General features: G+C 47.5%; 1 protein-coding gene across 3 annotated transcripts in view; it reads right to left on the bottom strand.

Annotated features, from left to right (window-relative positions):
• Positions 1-9,939: 9,939 nt before the first annotated feature.
• Positions 9,940-26,889, bottom strand: part of BAALC (BAALC binder of MAP3K1 and KLF4) — an 83,720-nt gene continuing 66,770 nt past the window's right edge. The window contains exons 2-3 of one of the 3 annotated variants that reach the window (XM_040494163.1): positions 24,040-24,206; positions 9,940-11,072 (exon numbers count right to left, since the gene is read on the bottom strand). In XM_040494163.1, the coding sequence (XP_040350097.1) occupies positions 10,962-11,072; positions 24,040-24,206 (278 nt within the window). In that variant the 3' untranslated portion in view covers positions 9,940-10,961. Of the gene's footprint in view, positions 11,073-14,661; positions 15,429-18,113; positions 18,193-24,039; positions 24,207-26,889 lie in introns of those variants that run through there. The other 2 variants (XM_040494165.1, XM_040494164.1) reach the window with 2 other exon arrangements.

The raw sequence follows: 26,889 nt of genomic DNA, 5'->3' as shown, positions 1-26,889 counted from the left end.
ACCCTCCATAAGAACCCAAAGGACAGGTTTAGGGAGCTTCCAGGTTGGTAAAAATGTGGAGATTTGGGGAGAGTGGCACACTTGAAGAGGCATGGGGGCTCTCTGCCCTTTCCCCATACCTTGACCTATGTATTTCTTCCACCTGGATCTTCCTGGTTGCTAATAAGCCAGTAATATAGTAAGATGTTTCCCTGAGTTCTGTGAGCTGTTCTAGCAAGTGAATGGAACCCAAGGACTGGGTCACAGGAACCACTGGTCTATATAGCACAGGTGACAACCTGGACTCTTGATTAGCATCTGAAGTGGGGGGGGGGGCAGTCTTGTGGGACTGAATTTACCTAAATTCTTCAGGTGGATAGCGTCAGAATTGGTTTGTGGGATGCCCAACTGGTGTCGAAGACTTGCGTGGTGGTATGAAAAAACCCCCCACATATTGGATCCAATGACTCCAAATTTTGTATCTCCAGGTCTGACCATCCCCTCTCACCCTCAAGCTACACCCTTGAATTTCCAACCACCTACTCAGCACCTTCACCGTCCAGTAGCCCGAAGACACCCTCGAGGCTCAAACAGAACTCTTGAGTTTCTCCCCAAACCTGTTCTCCCCAGGTTTCTTCCGTAGCTTCTCTTAGTAAATGACACCACCAGCCAGCCAATTGCTTGAGCCAAAAACCTAGGAATCATCTTTGATTTCCTTACTTGTCCTCTGTCTCGATTCTAGGCCAAAAAGCAAGTTCTGTGAGCTCAACCTCTAAAACGTATCCCCAATACATCTACTTCTCCAAACAGTGGCCAGAGGACCTTATAAGAAGAAAACCCCAGCTCCTTGCTACGGCCCAGGAGGCCCTCTGGATCCAGCCTCTGCTTTGCTGTCCCATCTCACCCAGCCCCTCACCCCTCTCTCCCTCGGGTCCAGCCACACCTGCCCTTCCCGATCCCTAGCTGCAGAGACTTCGCACTCCTTTGTCACTAGGCCCGGACTCCTGTCTGCCCGGATGGCAGTTTTGTGCAGCTGGCTCCTTCTAGTCACTCCGGTCTTGGCTCAAAAGTCCCCCCTACACAGGCCTGCTCTGACCACCCACCCTGTGCCCAGGCCGATGCTGCCCAGGAGAGCATGAGCTGGGCCCGAGCCATGTGGACCCCTGCCCGGGAGGACAGCTTGGCGGGGAGAAGGGCTTCCATACAGTGAGACTGTATGGAGTGGATCACCCCCCCCCCCCCAATCAGGACAGGGCAGGAACGATAGCATGGTCCCCAAGCCCAGGAGGTACAGCTGGAGAGACCCAGCAAGGGAGTCTATGAGAACACAGAAAATCCCCAGAAAAACAAAGTATAAAACAAAACAAAAACACCAAAGAAGCAAATAATAAGAGCTTTAAGTATTAGAAGAACTTGAGGGCCGGAAGCAAGCTTCTAACCGGGAAATAAGAACTCTGGATTCCCTTCCCCTCATCCTTTGGCAAACTCCGGAATGGAGGTGAGAGGAGATGAGCAAATAAGGGACAGGAGCTAACCTGGACTTCTGCCCTGAGGCAGGTCTGCCGCTCCTCTCTGCAGGCACGAGGGAGGGATGATCTTTCCTGGGACTTGCCACTCTGATTTCTGAACTGAGACCATGTTTGGACTTTCCGCAACTGTAGGGCTTTCTGTTACCTAAGAATGTCCAGAAAAACCTTAGGGCTGCTGTAGGCGGCAGGGGATAAACCTTCCCTTTTAGGACACATGTTTAAGAGACAGTTAGAGGCAAAAATAAAGCCATATTGTGATCACATCCCGCGAGCAGTCCTACCTTCCACTGACAAGCAGCCCAGCTTGGAGCTAAGCCAGGGTCTGTCTGAATTCCAGGCCTTTGGAGTCTGTAAAATGTGATCAAGGCTACAGCAGCAAGTGTAGGGTTACCCGAATCTCCTCCACTCTGTCTTCTTTGTCCAGAGGCTTTTCTGTGTCTCAAGAATTAGCCTCAAAGTGGGTGATGGGCAGAGAGGAGGGCACTTATTGGGATGAGCACTGGGTATTGTATGGAAACCAATTTGACGATAAATTATATTTTAAAAAATAAATACAGTTAAAAAAAATTAGCCTCGATTTTACTCAAGAATTAGTAGGTGAATTGTCACTATTCTTTGCCTTTCAGGGATTTCAAATAAAGCTGTTTTAGAAGGATCTTTAAAAAAAATTATTTTCCTGTGTCCACATAGATGATATTTTGGAATATACATAGTTACTTGGTTTTTCCCTGGTTTTGACAGCCAGCAAGAAACAGACGAGGAGAACCAAACGAGCCTACTCTCAGTCACTTGGTCACACACGCTGGAGCTGAGCGTTCTCCCTTCCCAGGGAAGGGCACTGCACGTTGGGCTCCTGGTTCCGGACAATCTATCGGTGCAAAACAAATCTGTGAAAATCCCAGCCCGCTGCCAGACAGCTCCTCACGAGGGACTCCTTTACGCCTAAAATCATGTCTCCCTTGCTAGTTACCAATTTAACTAGAACTTGCCAATTTAACCATGCAAATGGAGCTTTAAAGGGAAACACCAAGGCTCCATAGCCTAAAAACCAAGGAAGCAAGTTTTCTTCTTCTGCATTATTGTGAGTCAGTGCTTCTGCCCAGAACGGAGCATGTGTTCCCTTGAAGATTTCCTGAGGGTGGCGGCTCTCGTCTTCCCAGGGTGCCCAAGGCATATTTTTGTATTGAATAACGTTGACCAACAAGGAATTCCCTGAAAATTTAAGTAAACGGGCACTTATCTGGGTAGTTAGAATTGCAATTCAGGAGACCCAGCTTCGGGGAGAAATAGGACTCCTGTTCCGAGGAAGACAAAGAGGGGGCAGAGTTAGAAAGACAGAGGTCATGAGGGCAGATCTCTTTTTGGTCCCCTACGGAAACCAGGATTGAAACGAAGGAAAGTGGGATCGGTTGGGCTAATATGCAAATGAGGAAATGAAACTTGTCAGAGCACGTGGGTTCTTTTCAGAGCGAGGAATGTGAATGACTCAGGTGTCATGGTGAGGAGGGAGTTAGGTCCCGGCTGAGCGCTTGCAGCTGGCAAAAAGTTCACAGTTTCTCTGCTGAGGGGGTCCATACATTCCTCCTGCCCCTTGTGGCCTCGTGGCCCTACTTGAAAGGGACTCTCGCAGCTGGGCTCCATTTTGAAATCTCCTTTACAGTAAGAAGTGCTTATCTTGAAAGAAGGTGCTTTTGCGGTGAATTAGAAGATACAACCTCCTTAAAAAATAAGGACCTGGCTCCCTAGTATATTTACCCTTGATCTGAGTTTTATTTTTAATTTTTTGTTATTAAAAACATCTTTTAGTGTTTATTTTTGAAAGGGAGAGAGAGTGTGTGAGCAGGGGAGGGTCGGAGAGAGAGAGAGAGAGAGAGAGAGAGAGAGAGAGAGAGAGACAGAATCCGAAGCAGGCTCCAGGCTCCAAGCTGTCAGCAGAAAGCCCCATGCGGGGCTCCAATTCATGAGCCGTGAGATCATGGCCTGGGCCTAGGTCGGAAGCTGCCCAGGTGCCCCCTTGAGCGGAGTGTTATATGCCAGACCTTGCCCACGTCCTGGGAATTTCAGGGTTGTATCACAGTGCAACAGTAATTAACAACCTTGTGTTTATCTTCATATACTGGACACCCGTGCTAACCGCTTTACAGATACATTCTTACTAAAATCCCCCTGCTCCCTTGGGATACTATTAGCGCCATGTTTTTTAAATTTACTTATTTATTTTGAGAGAGAGAGAGAGCGCGCCCTCACAAGCAGGGGAGGGACAGAGAGAGAGGGAGACAGAGAATCCCAAGCAAGCTCCACACCATCAGTGCAGAGCCTGATACGGGGCTTGAACTCACAAACTATGAGATCATGACCTGAGCTGAGATCACGAGTCAGACACTTAATCGACCGCGCCATCCAGGCACCCCTGGAAACTCTTCCCATCCAGATTGCACCCTAGACTAATTAAACCAGAATCTCCAGGGCCGGGACCTGGGCATAAATAGTTTCTAAAGCTCTCCAGGTGACTCCAATGTGAAGCCTTACTGCAAGCCATCCGTGTTAAGCAACCCTAATAATTCGTTCCACCTGCTAATTTTTTTAAACTAGAAAAAAATTCTATTCCATTTCGTTCTTTTCCATAAGCAGCAGTTGAGCAGCCACTGTGGCCCGGTGCTACTGTCTGCGTGGCATGTCCTTTCTCCTGGAGGACCCCGCTATCTGAGGTCATAATTTTCCTATTCTGGAACAAAGCAGGAGTGCTTACTATGGTAGATCTATAACACTTAGGTTTGCAATACATTTTAGAAAGATCCCCCAAATGTATTAATATTACCTTGAAAGGAATTTTAACATTATAGCAGAATTCAGAAGATGGCCATTGCCTTTGTTGCTGTTGAAAAAAAAAAGGGAGAGAAAGCTAAAAGAAACAAAGGTGAAATTTCACAGATTTGCAGCCAGGGTGCTATCATCGATCTTGGCGTTAGCGCCAACAGCTTGGAAGCGCTGAGACACTGATGCTCTGAAAAGGGCTGTGAAGTCACTTGCCATCCATTGTGACGGGGAGGAAATTCACACTCACATTCATGGTGCGGTGGACGGGGCACGGTTTCCACAGACAGGCAGACATGGGTTCACGTCCCAGCTCCGCTGTCCGCTAGCTGTGGCAACCCGCCTTCACGTCTCTGCCCTTCACGGGGCTGCAAGGCTCACTGGCAGGATTGCTTCACTGATCAGAGAGAGTGCGAGGCACCCAGCGCCGTACCTGCCCCAGGGCTGTAATTATCATCATGTGACAGACGCCACGTTATCTACATTTGTGGGCTCACTTAATCCTCACAACGGACCCTCCCAAAGATGCTGTTATTCCCACTGAAGGGAAGTGAGCCCCTCACAGGCTCCACCGTGTGCTCCTGGGTACGCAGTTGTAAAATGCCAGGGTAAGGGCTGTCTCCTGCACCGGAGGCCCGGGTTCTCTGTTTTTCCTGGCTGTCTGGCTGCCACCCCTTGATTCAGAGGCCATCCCATGGCTGGTTTATCTATTAGAACAGAAGGACATCGTCTGTGGATAATGGAGTAAAATAAAAAGGCAAACAAAAATTTGGGGCTATTTCCCCGGCACACGGCAAAGTGACGAAAAAGGTTATTCGGAGCAGAAGGGGCAATGTTATGCATCCATTTTTTTTTTTTCTTTTAAAGTGGAGTTCTTGGGGCACCTCCGTGGCTCAGTCGGTCAAGTCTCTGACTTTGGCCCAGGTCACGATCTCACAGTCTATGAGTTCCAGCCCCGCGTTGGGATCTGTGCTGACAGCACACAGAGCCTGGAGCCTGCTTTGGATTCTGTGTCTCCCTCTCTCTCTGCCCCACCCCTGCTTGTGCTCTGTCTCTGTCTCTCAAAAATTAATAAATGTTACCAAAAAAAAAAAAATTTTTTTTTTTAAATAAAATGGAGTTCTACCTGGAAAAGTCCTGGCTAAGAAACTAAAACTGCCAAGCTCAGCCTGGCAGGAAGTGCCCAGACATAGCTCTCTGCTGGGTTAAAAAATCTGGGTGATGGGGCGCCTGGGTGGCTCTGTCGGTTGAGCAACTGACTTCGGCTCAGGTCATGATCTCGCGGTTCGTGTGTTCGAGCCCCACGTCGGGCTCTGTGCTGACAGCTCAGAGTCTGGAGCCTGTTTCAGATTCTGTGTCTCCCTCTCTCTCTGCCCCTTCCCTGCTTGTGCTTGGTTTCTCTCATCTCTCAAAAGTAAATAAACATTAAAAAAAAAAATCTGGGTGATCCATTTCCTGCTCATGTCTGGGTCTTCTGACAGTTCCCTTTTCCTAGAGAATTAAGGATACATTCCTTCTGATATTGGTTTTTACGGTCTTCCATGGGGGATGGTTTGGGAGAACAATCTAAAGAAATTTTTGTTTAAGTTTATTTGCTTCTTTATTTTGAGAGAGACAGAGACAGTGTGAGTAGAGGAGGGGCAGAGAGAGAGACAGAGAATCACAAGCAGGCTCTGCTCTGTCAGCATGGAGCCCGATGTGGGGCTCAAACTCAAGAAAGTTTGAGATCATGACCTGAGCCGAAACCAAGGGTTGGACGCTTAACTGACTGAGCCACTCAGGTGCCTCACAATCTGAAGTGATTTAAGGAGACATAAATACTGCTGAAATAGTTTAGGAGCTCACTGCATGAGAAACTGGGAAAGAGAGCCCGGGTGGGGCAAACAGTAACATTTCTCTCACCCTATCATACCCTGTCTTACCCAAGAACCATGTTGAACAAACCAGAAACTTAAGAATCATCCTGATTTCTCTCTTCTCATTTCCTACACCCATTCCATCAGTAAATCTTCATGTTTCCATTTCCAAAATAGAAACTTCTGTCCATCTTCACAATCACTCCCCTATTCCTTGCCACTAACGTCTCCCCACCAGGGCCACTGCAGGAATCTCTTAAGTGGTCTCCTGCTTGCATTCTGGCCTCCTTCCAGTCCATTCTCCCGTTAATGTTCTCGTAGCAGTCATCACCATCTTCAATTATTGCGATAATTTATTTCTTTTAGTTTGTTTTTACTGTCTGTTTCCTTTACTAGAATGTCAGCTCCATCGGGCAGGGGCCAGGTCTGCCTTATTCCTCACTGTACCACAACTGCTGACATCTCGAAGCTTCTTGATAAATACATAGGAAGGAAACGAAAGTTGAGTGAATACACAACTTTAAATATGAAGTCACATTTGTAACTTGCCTCCTCAGAAAGTTCTCATGAGACTGGCTTCCCAGACTGGTGGGATGGGGAAAAGGACCTTCTGTATTTTGACGACTCCTGAAAGGAACATGAGAACACAATCTGGCGCAGGGGTTGCAAATGCCAAAGGGCTCAGGCAGGTACCACCAATCTGGAGGCTGTAAGCTGTGTGTAAGCCACAATGAGTGGCGGGGGCCATGACCATCTAGAGACCCCCATAACTTCGACTAATGTGGCCTTATCAGCTCCAGCCAACTGTGTCTGAGTGGCAACAAGAGCCCAGGGGCGTCACATCTCCCGAGCTTTCAAAAGAAGATGGAAAGTTTCTGTATCAGCTAGAATTGGGTTCGGCTGGGAGTACTGACCTGAAAGAGTAGCCTAAGTGAGGTAGACGTGTATTTCTCTCTCACACAAAAGAGGTCTGGGACGTGTAGTCCTGGACTCACGGAGGCTCAGTGGAATGAGGGACCTAAACTTCTAATTTACTGCCCCGCTCAGCATGGTTTCCATTTCCAAGGTTCCCTCATGACCCAGTGGACTGCTGTGGCTCCAGCCATTACTCCTCATTCCAGGGAGCAGGAAGGAAAAGGAGAAAAGAAAGAACCTGACCATTCTTTTATAAGATTCCCCGGAAGCTTCGTGGCCTATTATTTCATTTCATTGGCCAGAACTAAATCATACAGCTACTCCTCGCTGCAAAGGAGGCCGGAAAGTATAATCTTTCTTCTGAGTGGACATGTGGCCAGCTAAGAAAGAAGGGGAGAATGGATATTGGAGTTCTCAATGACAAGTCTCCGCCAGAGCTGGTCTTTTCTGTGAAATCCTCGGGTTTTAACACCGTGACAGACAAATGAAGCATGTCTGCCATTTGGTTCAGCAGAGAGGTTTTGTGAACCCCGGTGGTTTTGTGAACCCTGCTTAGGGGAGCAAATACGGATGCGATACATTTCTGTGGCAGGCTGGGCTAGTCGGTGAGTGGGGGTGGTGAGGGTCATAAACAGGGCTTGGACAGGGAATCCAGACAGGAGTGTGTTCAGGTGACCTGGGGGGAGGGGGGACACTGTGGAGGTGGCAGCGGGAAAGGGTGAGGAGATACGGTCCTTGGCCTGTGCTCCCAAGGAGTGCGTGGGGCCTGGGCAGATCGGGGAGGTCCTTGGCTGCCGTGGCTTCTCTCACCTTGAGGTCTTAGCTCTTCTGATGGCTGCAATTCCAATCTCCTCTCGATCGTGAGGTCTCTCTTCTTTCTGACCTTCACTGAAAGTGCTCTCTCACACTAGGTCAGGGTCACCCTCTCTGGAGGGATAAGGAAGCCCGAGTTAGATCCGAATTCCCCAAGCCCTCTCCAGCCCTCTTCGGTCACTGCTGCTACCCTCTCAGACTGGGGCTTCACTTCCTCTCAGGCTCAGTGATGATTCCCCTCAGAATAGCTCGGTGTCCCAGGCACGTCAGACCTTGTTGGCAGGAAAGACACCACCCCACGTGTTGGAAAAACCACTGGGTTTGCAGGCAGACTTCCCTCCCTTGAATCCTTTCTGCATGGCTTACTAGTTAAGTGACTATAAATACTTTAAGAACTGTAAACTGGAGAATAGAGTTCTCCTTACCTACTTCATAAAGCTTTATGAAGGGTTCACAGAGATCATATATATATATATATATATATATATATATAGCCTTTGTATCAAAGAAGAAAAAATCTAAATAGCTCTAAATATAAATTGAAGGTTCCAGTAAAGACTCTCTGTATCGTCTATATGTTTGAAATTGATGACTTTATTGACACAAACTTTGCAATAGAAAGTGTTATGTTAAGAGAATAGTGAGAATCAGTTCTTGTATCATACACACAGGAAAAAACTGCAGGTGAATTTCCAGTAACACGGTTTAACTTCTGATCACTACCTTTTTGTGAAATCCAGATTGTGCCAGGGAGGCGCAGATCATATATGCCCCTCATTCCTTTCTCCCCCAGAAGTGAGACATTGTTTCTATATAAAACAGAGATACCCTCTCCAGTTAATGCATTCCACCGCAAGGTGCAACAGTTACATGAAGCACAAACGAGGCTGTAGAGGGAAACTGGTGTAGTCCGCGACCCACGGACAGGGGCATGCTGGGGAAGGAACACCCCACACAGAGACACGACACATGTGCCTAGGAGAACGAGCCCTTGAACTTGCAGGATTGTTGTCAACCTTTGGCAGTTGGGGGCTCCTGCTGAGTAATGCCAGTGGGGACATCGGAGCCACAGATCTTGCTTGTATTGTATTATTATTTAATTTTCAGAACATGAAGTTCTTTAAAAGCCCTTTCTCAAAGAATCAAAATGATAGAGGTTTGGGAAAACTGTAGCTTTGTGTATGGTAAAAAGGCTTGTGCAGTGACTAGGAGAACACCCAGATCCGGTCTAGGAGAGAAAGCTACCCTGAATGTAAAAGTGAGAATTCACAACATACCCTACACTTTAGGGTCTAAGTTAGTCCCCTAGTTATGAAGTCCACTGTCAGATTCAGAATATACAAGGGTGACTGGCCAGACTCAAAATCTCTTAGCATCTGCAAGGTGCCTGATGCAGGGCTGGTATTCAATGTTTAATGAATATACAGTCTACCAAAGGGAGGGAGGGAGGGAGGGAGGAAGGGAGGAAGGGAGGGAGGCCGTGCTTGTGTTTGAGGAATAACAAAATTAACAAGTAATGAGGCCAAGTTTCTAAATGTTAACCTACATGTCACTTCTCTGGACCGTATTACATAAACACACACCATCAGGCTGCCCATTTCTGCTAAACATGGAGTTTATTGGTATCATTTGGTACAACTTTAGTCCTACCTTTCCCAGTCCAGGCATGTTAACAATCGTTTAAAATTATGCTACATTACTTTGGAGGAAGATGCTTCCACCTTAACACGTGTAAAGGAATGTTAGATAATTTTAATCTATCAAAATATTTTTTTTACTGCCTCTGATTTCTAACACAGTGCATGTCGGTCAATGTGATGGCACATCAACTCGGCACTGCCTTTCTAAAGCGATTCCTTTGGGCGCCTGGGTGGCTCAGTCGGTTAAGCATCCGACTTCAACTCAGGTCACGATCTCGCGGTCTGTGGGTTCGAGCCCCGCGTCGGGCTCTGGGCTGATGGCTCAGAGCCTGGAGCCTGCTTCTGGTTCTGTCTCCCTCTCTCTCTGCCCCTCCCCCGTTCATGCTCTCTGTCTCAAAAATAAATAAACGTTAAAAAAAAATAAAAAAAAAATAAAGCGATTCCTTCACAGACAGCACACGACATAGCCGTAGGCCTGGTGCTGTGTACGAGAGGCTATGTGCTGCCAGTATGTTCTGGATTATCTGCCTCTTGCGAGCAGTGTCTACGCTTTGGTTGACAACTGCGAATGACCCAACTGACCCAACTGGAGAGAACAGACACTCAAAGAGCACAAGCGAAGAGAAGTGGGATGCTCTGAAATGCAATGTCTGGCTGAGCCCTGAGGGCCATCCCGGTGGGATGTGTTGACCACGGTGACCACGATATTGCGGTACGTGGGCAGACACGGACACCTGTATGGGGGGGGGGGGGACACTGAAGGCAGATGAGAGACAGGTGTGACTGCATCACAGAGACCTCCCCAAACATGCTGTGAGCGCGGGCGGGGTTAGTTTGTGTGACACTGGATCTCTGAATCTGTCTCGGACTGAGCTCAGGAGACGGGTGTCACAGGGGTTTTCCCTGTTTCTCGGTCTCTCCTACATCTGGGTTTACAGGTGGGCGGAAGACGACTGTTAAGTGAACACGGTAAGCTTTCCGACGGTGGGCTTCCTTCGGAAAGACAGAACGAAGGAACAGGCGGACCCGCAAGAGCACACACCGCCACGGCCGGCGGGGCTGAGAGCCCACGTGCGCGTCGTTCTCCCAGGAAACGCACTCCGTCCACTTTTCTCCGTGTCACAAACCCGCCCGTGGCTCTCGCTCACCACGGCCACGTCAGACCGCATCGCAGGGGCTGCAGACAGGCACGGTCACTGCAGCGTATCACCATATGCAAGCACTGTGTCAGTACAGCTCTGTGGTGAGGAGGGCGCGAGAACGTCCCTGCAGCCCAGGCAGCCGCTCGCTGCCTGGTAAGACGGTCCCTCAGGGCACTCAGCAGGGGCCACCCGCTTCTTCAAGGCTCCTTGATGGGCTCCAGTAGGTGGAGGGCACCAGAGTTGTCCACCGGCACTGCCATCCGAACGCTCCTGCTAGTTAACACAGTTCTTCGAGATTCTTCGACTTCTGTCCGCCTGTCGGATACTGTCTGTAACATTAATGGTGACTTCTTTTGCAGACATTCGCTTAGCGTCTCTTTTAGCCTGTTAGAAAGGTTAACATCATGAACTGAGTTAGTAGGACACATCCCGGTTTGCATTAATCTCCTGAGATTGCTACACACACGCGCGCACACACAGGCAAGAAGAACGACCCACAGGAACACATGCACATGTCCTCCTTTTCAAAGCTTTCTCTGTTGAAACTCTCATGTTGACCTAGCACAGAGCCTGGCATCAGGCATGCTCAGTAAAACACTGTTGAATGAATGCATTAATTAGCGAAGGTCCATCAAGGGGTAGTGTGAAAGGTTTCATAGCCGGCTTTAGTAAAGCAGTTAAGGAGCTGAGTTTTGGAGCCAGACGGGCTTGTAGTTAAAGACCGACTAGATAATTTCACGATGTGCAAGTTTTTTCTTTTTTAAATATTTCCTTTTCATCATAGAATCTTTCTTTTCTCTCTCTCTCTCTTTTTTTTTTAAGTTTATTTATTTACGTTTGAGAGAGATAGCACAAGTGGGGAAGGGGCAGAGAGAGAGGGAGGGAGAGAGAATCCCAAGCAGGTTCCGCACTGTCGGCATAGAGCCTGATGTGGGGCTCAAACCCACAGAGTCGTGAGATCATGACCTGAGCCGAAACCAAGAGTCAGATGCTTAACCAACTGAGCCACCCAGGCGCCCCTGAGCAAGTTTTGTCTAACCTAACCCTCAGTTTTCTCACCTGTAAAATGGGGGATAACAACAGGACCTACCTCACAAGATTATTGTAAGGATTAAATAAGGTCATGAATTAAGGTTCTCAATATAATGCCTATTGCTAAATAAAACTGACACACACACAAAAAAGATTCGGTAAGTATAAGTAAAAAGGAAGATAAATTATTTGCTTCTAAGTGAAGATAAAATGATCAAAGTCCAGAATTCATATTAAATACTAAAACATTGGGGTGCCTGGGTGGCGCAGTCGGTTAAGCGTCTGACTTCAGCCAGGTCACGATCTCGCGGTCCGTGAGTTCAAGCCCCGCGTCAGGCTCTGGGCTGATGGCTCGGAGCCTGGAGCCTGTTTCCGATTCTGTGTCTCCCTCTCTCTCTGCCCCTCCCCCGTTCATGCTCTGTCTCTCTCTGTCCCAAAAATAAATAAACGTTGAAAAAAATAAATACTAAAACATTGACTAAACTGTAGGCTCTTGTACCCTATGTGCCCCACCTCAAGAGTAAACTTTAACTTAGTGGGGAGTGATTTTGTGTCCATTCCGCTCAACTGTATGCTTGCAGTGAGCGCGAGAGGGGTCCTGTTGAGTCGTCTCCGTAGTAGACAGAGATATGTGCTGCCCAATCCCAGTCCAGGGAGCCCTGCTGCCTAGCAGCTGGGAGTGCAGTCAGTGAATCACTTCCAGCCGTCCCCTTGGGGTGTCTCAGCTGCAGAAAGCCCCCTCACCCTGGGTCATGCCTTTGCCAGGGTGGCCCAATGCAGGGTATGAAGGCCTGGCCATTTTGGTACAAAGCAGGCCGGCTCTGAGCAGCCACTTAGCTCCAGAGCTCCCTGTGGGGCGGGCTTGGCTGCGGCTACTGCTAGGCCTGCCTCTGGCTCACCTTCTCCTCTGCCCACTCCTGCTTCTGGCCCTCCCCTCCACAGGGGTTGACAGGGCACTTCCCAATGAGCATCCTGTATAATGACATCGCAGCATCTGCTTCCTGGAAAACACAGTCAGCCTCAGATCTGAGGAAGCATCTCCCAGGGCGTGAGAGTCTCCCCGCTGGGCGTGGATGCAGACAGATGCGTGTTTTTAATACAATATGGCCCCCGAATACAAGCCAACTACTTCAGCTGTAGGGCGTCCAAAGAAATGGTGAACTAGTGCACCACTGGAGAAAAATAAATTGGCCTGGTTAATTTACTAACAAATGATAGGTGGTTTGTACCATGTCACATACATCCTGTGTGGTAGCTGCTGGAGATGCCCCCTCCAGATTCTCTTTACATGCCTGGTGCATCCATACCCCCAGATGCTGTGAGTTTTGTCTAACTGCCCACAGCAGCACCCAGATTTTAAGAATTGTCTGATCAGATGACATCTCATCTGATCAGAGCCACCTTGCTCAGAAATGCCACAGAGGTCACACACTAATTCCTGGAGACAGCCTAAAGCCCTTGTCTGATGGTTGGGAATATAAAAGGCTGGCCATGTTGCCTCAAGGGGATATAAATCTGTGATGTCTTCATGCTCCAGAGTCCCCTGTGGGACCAGGCTCCCTGAGGGAGTCAGCAGAGCTCACATATTTGCTGAACTGGGTCCCCTGCCCCATCCTGCTTCCCTTATTACCATATGGGCTTCACCTGACAGTACTCTTTTTTTTTTCTTGATGTTTATTTATTTTGAGAGAGGTGGGGGGGGGGCGTAGACAGAGAGGGAGAGAGAATCCCAAGTAGGCTCTGTGCTGTCAGTGCAGAGCCTGACATGGGCTCAATCTCGTGAAACGTGAGATCATGACCTGAGCTGAAATCAAGAATTGGGACGCTTAACCGACCGAGCCACTCAGGCACCCTGAGAGTACTCTTTCAATCAATTGCTTGCATAAGAATCCTCATCGTAGGTTCTGCTTCTAGGGAACTTGACCTAAGAATACTTTATGGGTGATTTGAGAGGTATTTAAGGGATAATATTGACCATATGCAATTTGAGTCTTACCCATTGATTTCATGAGCTAGGATTTTACTGTTTTCCTCTTCATGTTCCCAGTGCCTATTACCCTCTGAGACGGAACAGGTTCTCAATTTAGGTTTGGCTGAATTAGTGGGTGAATGAATGAATGAACACACTGCATTTGTCAATGTCCCCTTGCTTTAACGACCCGAAGTCAATGCTGTTTAAGGAATCAGTCTTACAACTCAGCTCTTCCAAAGCCTGAACTGGCACCAGGGCTAGCAATGACTTTGATGGGTTTATTTCTCACTAAAAGCAGAGAACCCATAAAGTCCCACCCCCAATTTGGTTTCTCCTAAAGAAAAGTGTGGCAATCCTGAGGCTGATTCCATCTGATTTCCATTTGGGGTGCATTTGCACACAAGCTTTGAGGACTGGGGCATGGAATAGAGACACACAGGCTGTATTTCAAAGGAGCCAAGGTGACGGCAGCATTCCTCTCAAACTGGTGGGCAGTCAGAGAGCTTTCCAGAACGGAAATGTAAACTTTCCAAACGGTACAACTACTTTCCTCTAGATTTACTGGCAAGATTTCACAAAAGGTTATTAAAGATTATACCCAGAAAATGCTCTGCTCTGTATTTCAGTCTGCTTCTCTAAGCTTAAAAATATAAGCAAAAATTTAATAGCTGGATGATTCTTAATTTCCTAGCCTGGTTAAGTAGAGAGTCCAAGGCTACAAAATAGTCATTCCCAGAACAGCCACAGACTATGTATGACTTTTTAAATTTTTTTAATGTTTATTTACTATTGAGAAACAGAGACAGAGCATGAGCAGGGGAGGGGCAGAGAGAGAGAAAGGGACAGAGGATCCAAAGTGGGATCTGCAATAACGGGCTCTGTGCTGATAGCAGCAAGCCCCGACACAGGGCTCGGACCCACAAACTGTGAGATCATGTCCCAAGCCCAAGTTGGCTGCTCAACCGACTGAGCCATCCAGGTGCCCCTGCTTTTTGCAACTTCCTAAATCTGTATATCCAGAGAAGCCTGCCCTAGCGGTGGTGTTCAGAGCACAAGCTTTGGGGCCAGACAGACCTGGACTTAGGGCAAGGCTTTGTCACCAGTTAGTTTCACAAGACATGTTGCTTTAACCTCTGAGCCTCAGTTCCCTTACCTGAAAAATGGGGAGATAATGCCTGATACTCTGTGAGGCTTTTTGAGAGAATTAAGCATGTCACTTAGCATTAATAGGGTGACCAACTTCCCCTGGTTTGCCCCAAATTGACTGAAAGTCCTACATTCTGGGAGCCTGCTCAGGCCGCTGCAAACCAGAATAGTCACCCCAGTTATAGCTAACATTAATTCTATTTGCAAAACGGTGATGTCGAACATACTAAATTTAAATGGAAAGCCTTCTTATTCTACCTAAACTATGGCTCTTGCTACTCCTGTGTCCAAACAACAAGGACAATACCTCTGCAAGGTTATACATTTGGATAAAAGGCACTGGAGTTCTTTACTCCAATGACGGATACAGGTTCGAAGCCACAAACAAGTCCCTTTCAAACAATTACGCTGTATTGGTAATTAAACATTAGAACAACAGTGCATTCTCTTGGAAGCGTTTTATAAAAGAGAAGCTTTCAAGTCTGAGGCATCAGCAGAAAGGCGTCCACCCCTTTTACAGCAGCACAGACATTCAGGAGGTCGGTCGTTGCTGTAATCTAGTTACAAGTTGGAAATCTCAGATTTCAAGCCTGAAGGAGAGGGAGAAAGATGAGAAAGAGGGCTACAATGCCAGATTATTTTCTCTAGAAGCCCTGAGAAGTTACTTTGGCCTTCTACAAGAGAAGAGCTATGTGGATACGTGGGACAATTGTCCCATTTTGGTCCTCAGAACCTCTTGACATTTTAGGGGCGCTGGGTGGCTCAGTCGGTTAAGCATCAGACTTCGGCTCAGGTCATGACCTCGTGGTTCGTTGGTTCGAGCCCTGTGTCAGCCTCTGTGCTGACAGCTCGGAGCCTGGAGCCTGCTTCGGATTCTGTGTCTCCCTTTCTCTCTGTCCCTACCTACTCACACTCTGCCTCTGTCTCTCTCAAAAATAAACAAGCATTTAAAAAAGAACCTCTGACATTTTGTATTATAGATATTTTTCTCTCTGATGTGGTTCTCAGCCAGCCAAACCTTTTTATTTAACATCCCACTCCCTTTATTTAACTAAAGGAAAAGAAAACATGTCCCAATTGCAATTACTGACTTAAAAAAAAAAATCTTCTGGTTCCCAACTCAGTGATGAGAGAAACCTATTTGGCACCTTTTTCTTTTGTGGCTGTCTGCTAATGCAATCCTTCCTCCACTTCTAAAATTCTTTTTTTGTGAGTTTTATCACCACTGACTCTTGTTAATGGGCCACCTCTTGATTCTCACTCAGTTTTACAGCTTTTCTGTTCTTCCTCTGCCTCATTTTAATTTCTGCAGGTGTAGAACTCTGTGAATCATGGATTTTAGTCCTCTTGGTACTGCCTCTTTAATTAAAAGTAATTTATTGGCTGCCATTATCTCAAGCGTAACCAGATTGACTGTGATAACTTCCTGGCAGCCTCAAACCCAGATGGACTGTTTCTCTAGGGGTTTAGAAGACAACGACATTCCCCGTGAAAGCGGGGGCTGCGTGGTTGTTCCGGGAGGCCTGGACTCAGGGGTGCGGCTGAGTCTGCTCAGCCCTTTCTTCTCACTTTCCCCCCAAATGGGAATACAGGTGTTCTCCACTTTCCTTTGACTCCACAAATATATCCATACCCCACAGGATACTGCACAAACCTTTCCGCATTTCCTCACACACAATGAAGAAAAAAGCAAGGCTTAACCAAGATTATGATTTTTCAGACACCAATTTTTCAGTATAACTGTATTTTTTATTTATAAAAGCCATTCATAATTATGGTAAAAGAAATTCAAAGAGTAGAGAAGGGTACAATGAAAAGTAACATCGCTCCCACACTCTGGCCATGTTTGTGCTTTCACCAGGGGTAAACACAGCTAAGGATTTCTTGTGGAAACTTTCAGGGCTTTTCGAAGCATATACGAGCTGAGGGCCTTCCTATTCTCTCTCCCAGGGTTCTTTACTTCCCTCCTGGCCTTTAACCGCGGCTTGGATTACATATTTGCTTGTTTACTTATGTGTTTTCTATATCTTCATCAGATTATAAACTTCAAGAAGGTAGGGACCCAATCTGTTGTGTTCACCGTGGTATCCCCAGAATAAAATTTAGTGCCTGTCACATAATAGACACCCAACAAATAACTTGATGAACACACGTATGAAAAGAAATCTTCCGAAAGAAAGAGAAAAAATGTCCTGGGAACAGCACTTGTTTGTACTGCCCTGCCCTAGAACTTTCCTACAGTGTTTGCATTATGCTTACAATTGATTACTTCTTGCACCATCCCTGAGAGACAGCCAGAAATGGTACTGTGCTTCCTTTCCTGATGAGGCAGCAGAAGTCACTTAAGCCAACGTGATCTGCCCAAGGCCAATGTCAATATAGGGGGTGGGTTGAACTGAAGATGATAGTCCTGGGTCCCGCATCCAGCCTCCTACAACTCTGCTAAAAATTACTCTGGATTCTCCACCATTTTGTTTTTGGTAATGGGAATGAAGAACATGGGATTTGGAGGCAGACAGACCTGGGTTTGAAGTCCAACACAGACAAATCACTCTTCCCCGTGCCATGCTGGCCAAGTACCTAACCTTTCTGAGCCTGTTTTCCCTAGAGGGAAATGCTGCCGCTTCCCCCTGGGTGAGGGGTAAGATGATGCCATATGCGGTGTGTGTGGACCATTGCAGACACTCTGAAAATATCAGCTCCCTCTTCTCCTTCCCAAAAGATACAAGACCAAGGCTTGTCAGCTACAACTCAAGACATTTTTCTTCTCTTCAGTGAAGCTCCATTAATGGGAGACAGGCAATAACATCTAGCTGTTCCCAAATTCTGGGATTTTATTTGCTGCTTCATGGCATTAATTTGAGGTCATCAGTACACTTTTTTTTAACAGTTTATTTATTTATTTTTTGAGAGAGAGAGCATGCATGCAAGCAGGGGAGGGGCAGAGAGAGTGAGAGAGAGGATCCCAAGCAGGCTCCACACTGTCAGCACAGAGCCCAACGTGGGGCTCAAACTCACAAACTGTGAGATCATGACCTGAGCTGAAATCGAAAGTCAGACACTTAACCACCTGAGCCACCCAGGCGCCCCCATCAGGAAACATTTGATCTCAGCAACTCCACCGAGGGCCAGGACGCTAGCCTCCAAAGGCAGGGGTCAGATCACCGGTCAGGCAAAACTCTTCAGAACTCTCCAGACCTGCAGCAAATCCTGTGTAGACCACAGCCCCACACAAGGTACTCACTTAGGCTACTCATCGTAGGGGATTGTATCTAACAGGTAGCGAGTGCCAAAAGGGGTGTTGCTCTTCAACTTGATCCTCAGGTAGATCAAACACTAGGAAAGCAGCAGAACCTGCTTGAGAAAAAGCACAGGATCCCACAGAACAGCCATCAATCACAGGACGGTGGCGCCGGAGGGCGGCTGGGTGGGAGTGGGGCTGTGGGAAACCTTTCTGATTCTCGTGAAGTACTAGGCCAGTCTCATTCCATCAACAGGTACTCAGGAAGCACATACTAGGTGCATAACCCTGAAGTAGGCTCAGGGGGGCAAAGAATAAGGCGGTCTCTGCCCTGAGAGTCTTCTAATCGAATTGGTTCTTCTGCAGACCCTTAGGTGAACGGTTAGTCTTGTAATTCTTCATCTATGTAAGGTAGTAGCCAGTATATGGATGCATATATAGAGGTAGTGGAAGTCACTACACACACACACACACACACACACACACACGGACACAGACACACACAAGCAGGGGCATGCACACCTACACATACACACACACACACCCTCAATATCCCTATACTGCTAAATTATCTCCTTTACCCAGGCTTCAACTAGAATGTGCATCAAAGTGCCCCTCTCACAGCTCTCCCTCCCTGGTTTCCCTCAATGTTTCTCTTGTCCCCTCCTTCCTCTTGATGACACGTTTTTGTTTTCCTAAGAGAAACTCCTGTTTGCTTTCCAAACTCTTCTCCTGTATGTCATATTGCCGCCATGCAGGAGGAATTCTGGGCTTGTCCCACCCTCCTTTCTGGGTCAGGCTTCCCTCTCTGGCCACAGCCATTTCTGCGAGGCTTCACCCATCGTCCCTGGACTGGACCGAGCCTTGCCAACAGTCAGTCACTGGGTGTAGGGGCGGGGGGAGCAGAAGGAGAGGGCTCGAGGAGGGAGCTCCTCAGCTGAGAATCAGTCCGGACGCCGGCGAAGTTCTTCAACACAGTCTGGCCACTTTGCCAAGAACGATAAAGCAACTCAAAACGACGCAGCTTCTGAAGACTCGAAGGCTCATTGGGAGGCCAGCCACACACCCAAGCTTCATCTGCTGAGAGCTGTATCCACATACACGTTTCTACCTTAGCTAAATACTTGAGGAGATAGTTCTGGGGGAGCAAAAGAAGAATCCTAAGCCTGAGGAAATGGCACATTCGAGAGCAAAGGTTTGGAGGCAGCCCAGAGTTCCCGAACAATTAATTAGCAGGAGAGAACAGCACCTAAGAACTTCCTCTGATGTTCTTATTGAGCTCAGGGAAGGAGCTGGGGGAAGGAGACCCAGGCGATGGTTACTAAGATGCTGAGATGTCACAAAGGTCCCAAGGGACTGGAGGAAGTCAAGGTGCAATAGAGAAAGAGAAAGAGCTCTCTATGGAGACTGTTCTCATTTGCAAAAGACCATTTTTGTCACATTCTTTTTTGCAAGTTAGCACATGTTAACACCAGGCACAAGACAGGGACCGGAAGGAATGGAAATATGAAAGCTATGGCTTTGTTGACGGACAGAAGTGGAGAGCGGCCCGGAACATGAGATGCCGTTGCTCACAGCCATTAGCACCACTAGCTGTCCCCATCACCCTTCGGAAAGCAATCTGAACCATGGGGTGGCATCTGTGTTAAACAGAGGGGTTGCTATCCCCTCCTAGTGGCCTTCCATTTGCTTGAAATAAACAGCACTATTTCAAATCGATAAAGCCTTTGTTCGTTTATTCTGTATTGTCTGACTCCCCAGCCTCAGCCCATTAGAACTGGCAACTGCTTCAGAGCAAAGGGCACCTGTGCCCTTTCCACTCCCGGACCCTTGGCATCAGAACACCACCTGGCACACAGATGGCACTCAGTGGAACAACACTACATGAATGAATCGAAAGAATGCTTTTAGGAACTGAGGAGGACATTTTCCAGGCCTAGCAAGGATTGCTTTTAACACTCAAACTTGTTTTGTAAATCTGAATGGGGATACTGCGGTAAGCAGGTGCACAGAGATGCACGCTTCATGAACAGGTTCTTCTGGAGAAAGAAAGCTTTTAAAAAGTGCCAAAAAACCATTAGCCAGGTGGCCTGATGAGATACAGGGGAATGCTGTGAAATGATAACAGGTCATCCCTGTGGCAGCCGGGAGCGTAGAGGAAGAGGGAAGAGGCGAGTGGATACTGCCTGAGCAAGATACTGAAAATGCAGGAAGTTCAGCCCAGAGTAAGACCAGCTAGAAGAGGTAGTATGTCGAAGGCCGTGGAGGGTTTAGGAAGAAACGATGATCATTGAGCAGATTCACAGCTGAGAGCTGTGTTGGTATGAGATAGCTCTGCGGACAGAAACTTCAACCAGAGGTAAACTTGTAAACTCACATTGCAGATAGAAAACCTTTGCCCCGACTTTTGAGGAACTCAAGATGTCCGGTGGCTGGTGAGGCCTCGGGACACAGAGACCACTGATGCACTTCAGCAACTGTCTGAACACTCAGAGAACTGAAGCTGTCTGCTCCCTGATCTCACTTGGGAAGTAGTTACAACATAGCCATTGCTCATTGAATTGTGACAACAATCCCCCGCGGATGGCTTAGCCATGGGTGCCACCTGTCCCCGGAGCTGTGCTGGTCAGGTATGTGTATAGGTCCTCACTCCCTCCACACCCAGGGTGGGCTCCACGGTGTGTGTGTGTGTGTGTGTGTGTGTGTGTGTGGTGTGGGAACTGTTTCCCTTGGCTATCTCAGAGTCTCCGTTCTCATCTGTAAACTAGAGACAGTGTCAAGATTTTAGAGTCATTGTGAGGATTAAGTGAAATAGTGTAACAAAGTGCTTAGTATCCTATGCCTGCCTGCAAGGTTGCTATCACAGGCCTAAGGAAGACTAAGCACAACGTAATGGCTTTAAATTCTTAGGCTCCGTAACCGGAATTCACCGCTGCCGGTTAGCATGCAAAATGGTATGACCACTTTGGAAAACTATTTGTCAGTATCGATAAAAGTCGAATATATCCCCATCCTATGAGCCAGCAATTCTACTCCTAGGTATATACTGAAAAGAAAGGAATGTCCACCCAAAGGCATGCACGAGAATGTTAGTAGCTGTATTGTTCACAATAGGGCCAAACCGGAAACAACTCTGATGTCCTTCAAGCACAGTGGTTACATTCATAGAATAGAATAGACATAACAGTGAAAATGAGGAAATCTTTGCAACTCACAATACCATAGATGACACTCACTAGCATAGTGTTGAACAAAAGAAGCCAGACCCAAAAGAGCAGGGACCGTATGATTCCATTTATGAAAGTCTAAAAAATAAACAAAACTGGTCTATAATGCTAGATGTCAGAAGAGTGGTTAGGTTGCAGGGGTGAAGAGTGATTGGCACATCCCAGTCACCATGGTGAGGAGTGCAAGGGAGATTTCTGGGGTAGCGATAATGTTCTATGTTTTCATATGGATGATGGTACACGGGTGTGGCATCTTGTAAAAGTTCATTGCGCTTATGACTGACTTGGCGTTTTTCTGATGTATGTGACACGTGGTAGATAGCATTATTTTCCTTAATCCTTTGCTGTCTCTCCCCTAGGGACAGTGTATACTTCCTTGCCCCATTGATGTTGGGCTTGTCCATGTGACCTGTTTGGGCCAATAGGAGATTAGGTGGCGTGATATGAGCAGAGACAGGAAAAGTGTTCCAGAAGTTTGGTTTTGCCCTCTCGGTTTCCTCCCATAGTCATGAGAAGATATAGCTCAGAGAGCGGCTGCATTTGTGGCCTGATTCCCAAAATTATATATACATGGAACAGATTAAGCTATACCCGGAGCCTGGAGCCTGAAGGGAGGCCTAGCCATTCAAGTTGCATGCAAGAGGAAAAAAATTATCGTCTGAAGCTCCTGGACACTGATATGCTGTGGTGTGCAGCATTACTGTGGCAATAGCTGACTGACACCTTATTCTTCAATAAAAAAGTCCTTTGCCATCTCTATGCTCCATCTTTATAATAGTCACCTGTTTTAATTTAAAGTCCCTGGCACCCACCTCCAGCACGTATATGAACTATTTATGTCCTAAGTCAAATGAGCTGTTTCCTTTTCTGTAAACTGGGGATGATGCTTACTTTACGGTGCTTTTGGGAGGATTTAATGCACCAGCAGACCTAAAAGCACTTTGCAAACTGCAGAGCACAATTTTAAAGTGACGAATTCTGGGGCCAGGAACCAAGCGTGTGGATCACGCCACACACCAGGCAAAGCTGCTTCCCACCTGCTGCGACCGTCTGGACTCAAAGGGCGAGGGCACATGCGTTGGGAGGAAGCTAGGGAACCAAAGTCAGGGCCAGCACCAGAGCAGTCACCGAGCTTCTGTGGGGCCTCCCCTTGGGGGAGGCACTGGTTATTAGGTCTCTGGCAGACCAGCTCACAGGGCGCCTGGGTTGCTCAGTTGGTTAAGCATCTGACTCTGGATTTCACCTCAGGTCATGATCTCACTGTTCGTGAGATCCAAGCCCCACATGGGACTCTGTGCTGACAGTGTGGAGCCTGCTTGGGATCCTGTGTCTCTCTCTCTCTCTCTGCCCCTCCCACACTTGAGTGTGCTCTCTTGCTCTCTCTCAAAATAAATAAACTTAAAAAAAATTGCTATTAGAAGGCCAGCTCATGCACAGGTCAAGTAGGCAAAACAGGAACACAGGAAGGCCAACCTCAAGTCTACCTCCCCCACCCGTGTCTTTCTACGGTGTCTGAAGAGCCACCATTGGTGTTTCATTCCACCAGGTTGCAGTGCTGTGTGCCTAGCCATCCCCTGCTAAGCCTTGCTGCCTTCCTTATGGCACTTCGCAGTTTACAAAGAGCAGGCCCCGCTGTTCTCTCGTTTTGGAATTCTTTCTGTTGTGTGGATAAGGAACCCGAGACTCTGAGAGATTAAGTGGTTCCTGCCAGGCCACTTAGTTAATGAGCATCAGAGCTGAATTTGCAACAGGTTTTCTAACCAAGGGTTAAAGAGGTAACTCACTCGTGTGAGCAAGAATTCTATCATCAGAGGACCGGCTGCAGCCTCAGAAAACAGGTGGCACCAGTCTGAGGGCTAGGACCAGTACGTTTTGACAGGGGAGGTGGAGGGGGGAGGTGGGATTGGGTTTGGAAAATCAGCATCCGGTGAGCAGTGGACTCTGAGGAGGGTGGGGCATGGGGAAGAGGAGGGGGTGAGGGAGGAAGGGAGTAAGAGGAGAAGCCCCCCCCCCCACTCCCTCCACCCCACTCCCTCTACCCCGCTCCCCCACCCTGGAGGCTGCTGTGGGCCTTCTAAGGGCATTCTTTCCCCTGGGAGGAGCTAGTGCCAGCAGGGGGAGCACGTCCCAACAAGAGCTCTGGAGGCAAGGGAAGAATCCAAAGGATGCCAGCTGGCTCAGGGATGCCATAGTCAGACACTAATAGTCTGCGGGTAATGCCGCCACCACATTCTGCAGTGACAGACCCCCTTGGGGACGCTCCCACTGCCTGCCTGGTGAAAGGGTGTGCGGTAAAATGTCTGGCTCGCCTCCTACCACACCGGTTTTCTCTCTCCTTCCCTGTCTACCCTGAGCCCTGCCAACTGCCTGGCCTAAGACTGGTTACAGGAACCAGTACAGCCCCCAGTGTCAACACGGTGAGAGCTGTGGTGAAGAGGAGATCCCGAGCAAAGCTGTCTTTAAACACACGTTTTTTTCTTGAGAGTGCAGCTAGCAAGGGCCCATTTCCCCTGATTCAAAAAAAACACAGCAACCCTCAAGGCAGGGAGTGGGGTGGAGTGGGTCCTGCTATTTTCTTTGCAACAATATTCACACAGGGGGGCATGGAGAATTTCCACTAGCAAGGCGAGCCGTCACTGCTCCTTCCCTGGGGACCATCTCAGTGTGGCCCAGGCCTGAAGCAAGCTTCTCCCCTTTCTCCGGTCCCAAGTGGGTTCTGTGGCTGTCACCTACCTCCGTGGTCCGCAGGCCATTCTGTTTCTGGGTCAGAGGGCCTGAGGTGAGGCTCTGGGGATTCGGGCACTGGGTCCCACAGCTCATCCTTTTCTCTGGGTTGGATATTCCACCTGGGGCTGTCGATCGGGGCACACCGTTGGAGGACAGTCCATCTTCCAGCACACCTTGGGGAGAGAAGCAGAGGATGACCCGTGACAGGTGCTGTAAACAGGCCCCAAGAGCGTGGGAGGAAGAAAGCCGCAAAGAAGAAAATAAGTCCTCAGAATCCCACCATGCAGAGCTACCCTTTTCTGAAAGAATATGTGTGTGTGTTTTAGCAAAAACGAGACTTTAAAATAATTTTGTAACCTGAAACGTTTACTTAACAATCCAGCAATCACATTCTTCCATGCAATTAAGTATTCCACCATAGTAGTTTTCACACACTTAGTCTGCCATCGTGTGGATGTGTTTTCATGTATGTATGTATGTATGCACTTATTTGTTTATTTTAAGAAAGCTCTATGCCCAACATGGGGCTTGAACTCATGACCCCAAGATCAAGAGTCCGGACGATCAACCAACTGAGCCAGCCAGGTGCCCCTGTATCACCATTTATTCAATCCCCTCTAGTTTGGTTATTTGTTTTCACAATAAATGTTACTGTGGTTGAAATTCCTTGGGGTTAAAGCTTTATTCTTAATTATTTCCTTAGTATAAATCCTACAAGTGGAATTACTGGTTATACAGAGTTTTTTTTTTTTTTTTAACTTAATTCCATCTCAAGACATTGGACTGAGCATGTGTTCCTTCCGCGACAAATGCCAAGAAATGATAGAGCGAAGTTTAAATAAATAGCCTCACTGAAAAGCAAGAGGGCTACATCGAGGAATTCATGGATGGAGAGTATCTGATTGAAAAGAGAAAAGGTGGTCCAGGAAGCACAAGGGAGAGATACCAGGTGGGAGACAAGAGGCCAGGAGAGGCTCTGTAACAGCCACAGAAAGGCCAGCGGCAACCAGCCGAGGCCAGTCAGCGATGATGGAGCAGGCCGTGAGGTGGGATATTGGGATATAATAAGAAATACATATGTGGTCTTTTCCCCCAGTTCCTGGCATTGAGCTCCTAAAACCCTGGTAATCTCCTGCGTGCCAGGGGTGATAGGAGGATCTTTTGTCACAACATTGGGTTTTTGCCCCAGTTCATGACACAGAGCTCCTAGATCCCTTGGAATTCTGTGAGTGACAGGAGATAGGAGCACCATCTGTTCTAATGAAGCAACTCTTGGAGGTCCCCTTGACAGCTTCAGGATAGGGGCTGCTTGCCAGAAAGATCTAAACTTGACTAGGCGCTCGGAACTCCAAATTGAAACAGCCTACCAAACATTTGGCAAGACAAATACAAAGAAAAATCCAACCCAGACAGAGCTGAGTGAAACTTCAAACACCATTATTAATGAGAAAAGCTTCAGAAGAGGGGGAAAAAAAATGAAAAAAATGAAACAAGAATGAGATTAACATTACGCTTTTTTTTTTTTTTTGGAAGTTTATTTATTTATTTTGGGAGGGGAGGGGCAGAGAAAGAGGGAGAGAAAGCCTGTTAGTGTGGGGCCTGGTGTGGGGCTCGAACCCACAAACCGCGAGATTACGACCCAAGTAGAAATCAAAAGTTGGATGCTTAACCAACTGAGCCACCCAGGCGCCCCAACATTAGACTTACTATCAACTACCAGTGGATGTAAGAAAATATAACCGGTGTCTTCAAGATTTCAAAGGATTTGCACATTTTAAAGTCTTTTGTGATGCATTGCCAGATTTACCTCTATGAATTTTTCTCTAATTACCCTACTGCCCTCCACCAACAGTATATGAAACGGCAATATTACTCAAACCCTCACAAAACACTGAATATTTTCATTCTTTTTTTTTTCTCATCTTTGCCAACTTAAGAGGCAAAATAAAGTATCTCATTGCTTGGATCCATACTTCTTGATTTAGTAGAGATACCATATTTATTTGTGTGCCTATTGGCTAATTGTGTGTGTGTGTGTGTGTGTGTGTGTGTGTGTGTGTGTGTGTGTTTTAGTTGTCAAGTCATTTGCCTATCTTTCTTTTGGGGTGTTAGCCTGGGTTCGCTTTTAATCACACTTAAGGAAAACAGAAAAAAAATCCTTTCCTAGGTTGTTGAGAAATTATTTGCCAAGAAGCACGTGTCAGAAGCACAGTTTATTTGGTACACAATGAGAGGGAGGGCTGGTTGACTAGGCAGAGCTGATGAGGCCACAGTCCCATCAAACCTGAGGAAGCAGTGATCCAAAGAACACATACGTACATCCACAGGTCACCCACTTGCTCTCCAAAAACCTAAGAGGCCCTCAGCTGTGGCCATGGGATAGAAATCAGAATTCGAAACACTGAAAGTCACAATAGAAAATGGTTGCTAGAGTTTCCTGACTGGCAGGCTGTAGAACGAGGGGGCCCTGTGGATGTGTTCCAGACGTGCAGAGAAATGGATTCTTGCCCCAAATCCTTGTGGCCCCTTCCTCCATCAGCTGGCAGCCTATTCCCCTTCTCTTTCCATACCCCCTTCCGTCCCATACCAAAAGGGCCTCAGACGCATGCGTATGGACACCCCAGCACACGTATTCAATCTCCATCCCTGCTGCTCTCTGTGAACAGCTGCCCCTTGGCCCAGGGGAGTGAATGAATCGGGAGAAGAGGCCCATGAAAACCTGGAAGCAGGCTTGGTGTGATTTGGGCTGGTAATCCCAGAGTCTCAGCACCCATAGAATAATCTAGAACAGAGCTTCTTCGTGTGATCCAGGGACCAAACTGTTGTTACTGGTCTGCTGTGCCTTAAGTATATAAA

The sequence above is a fragment of the Herpailurus yagouaroundi genome, unplaced genomic scaffold, assembly GCF_014898765.1.
Source record: "Herpailurus yagouaroundi ecotype Mexico unplaced genomic scaffold, PumYag 186, whole genome shotgun sequence".
Classification (NCBI taxonomy): Eukaryota; Metazoa; Chordata; class Mammalia; order Carnivora; family Felidae; genus Herpailurus; species Herpailurus yagouaroundi.
Note: the sequence above shows the minus strand (reverse complement) of the source record. Positions and strands in the feature narration are given on the sequence as shown.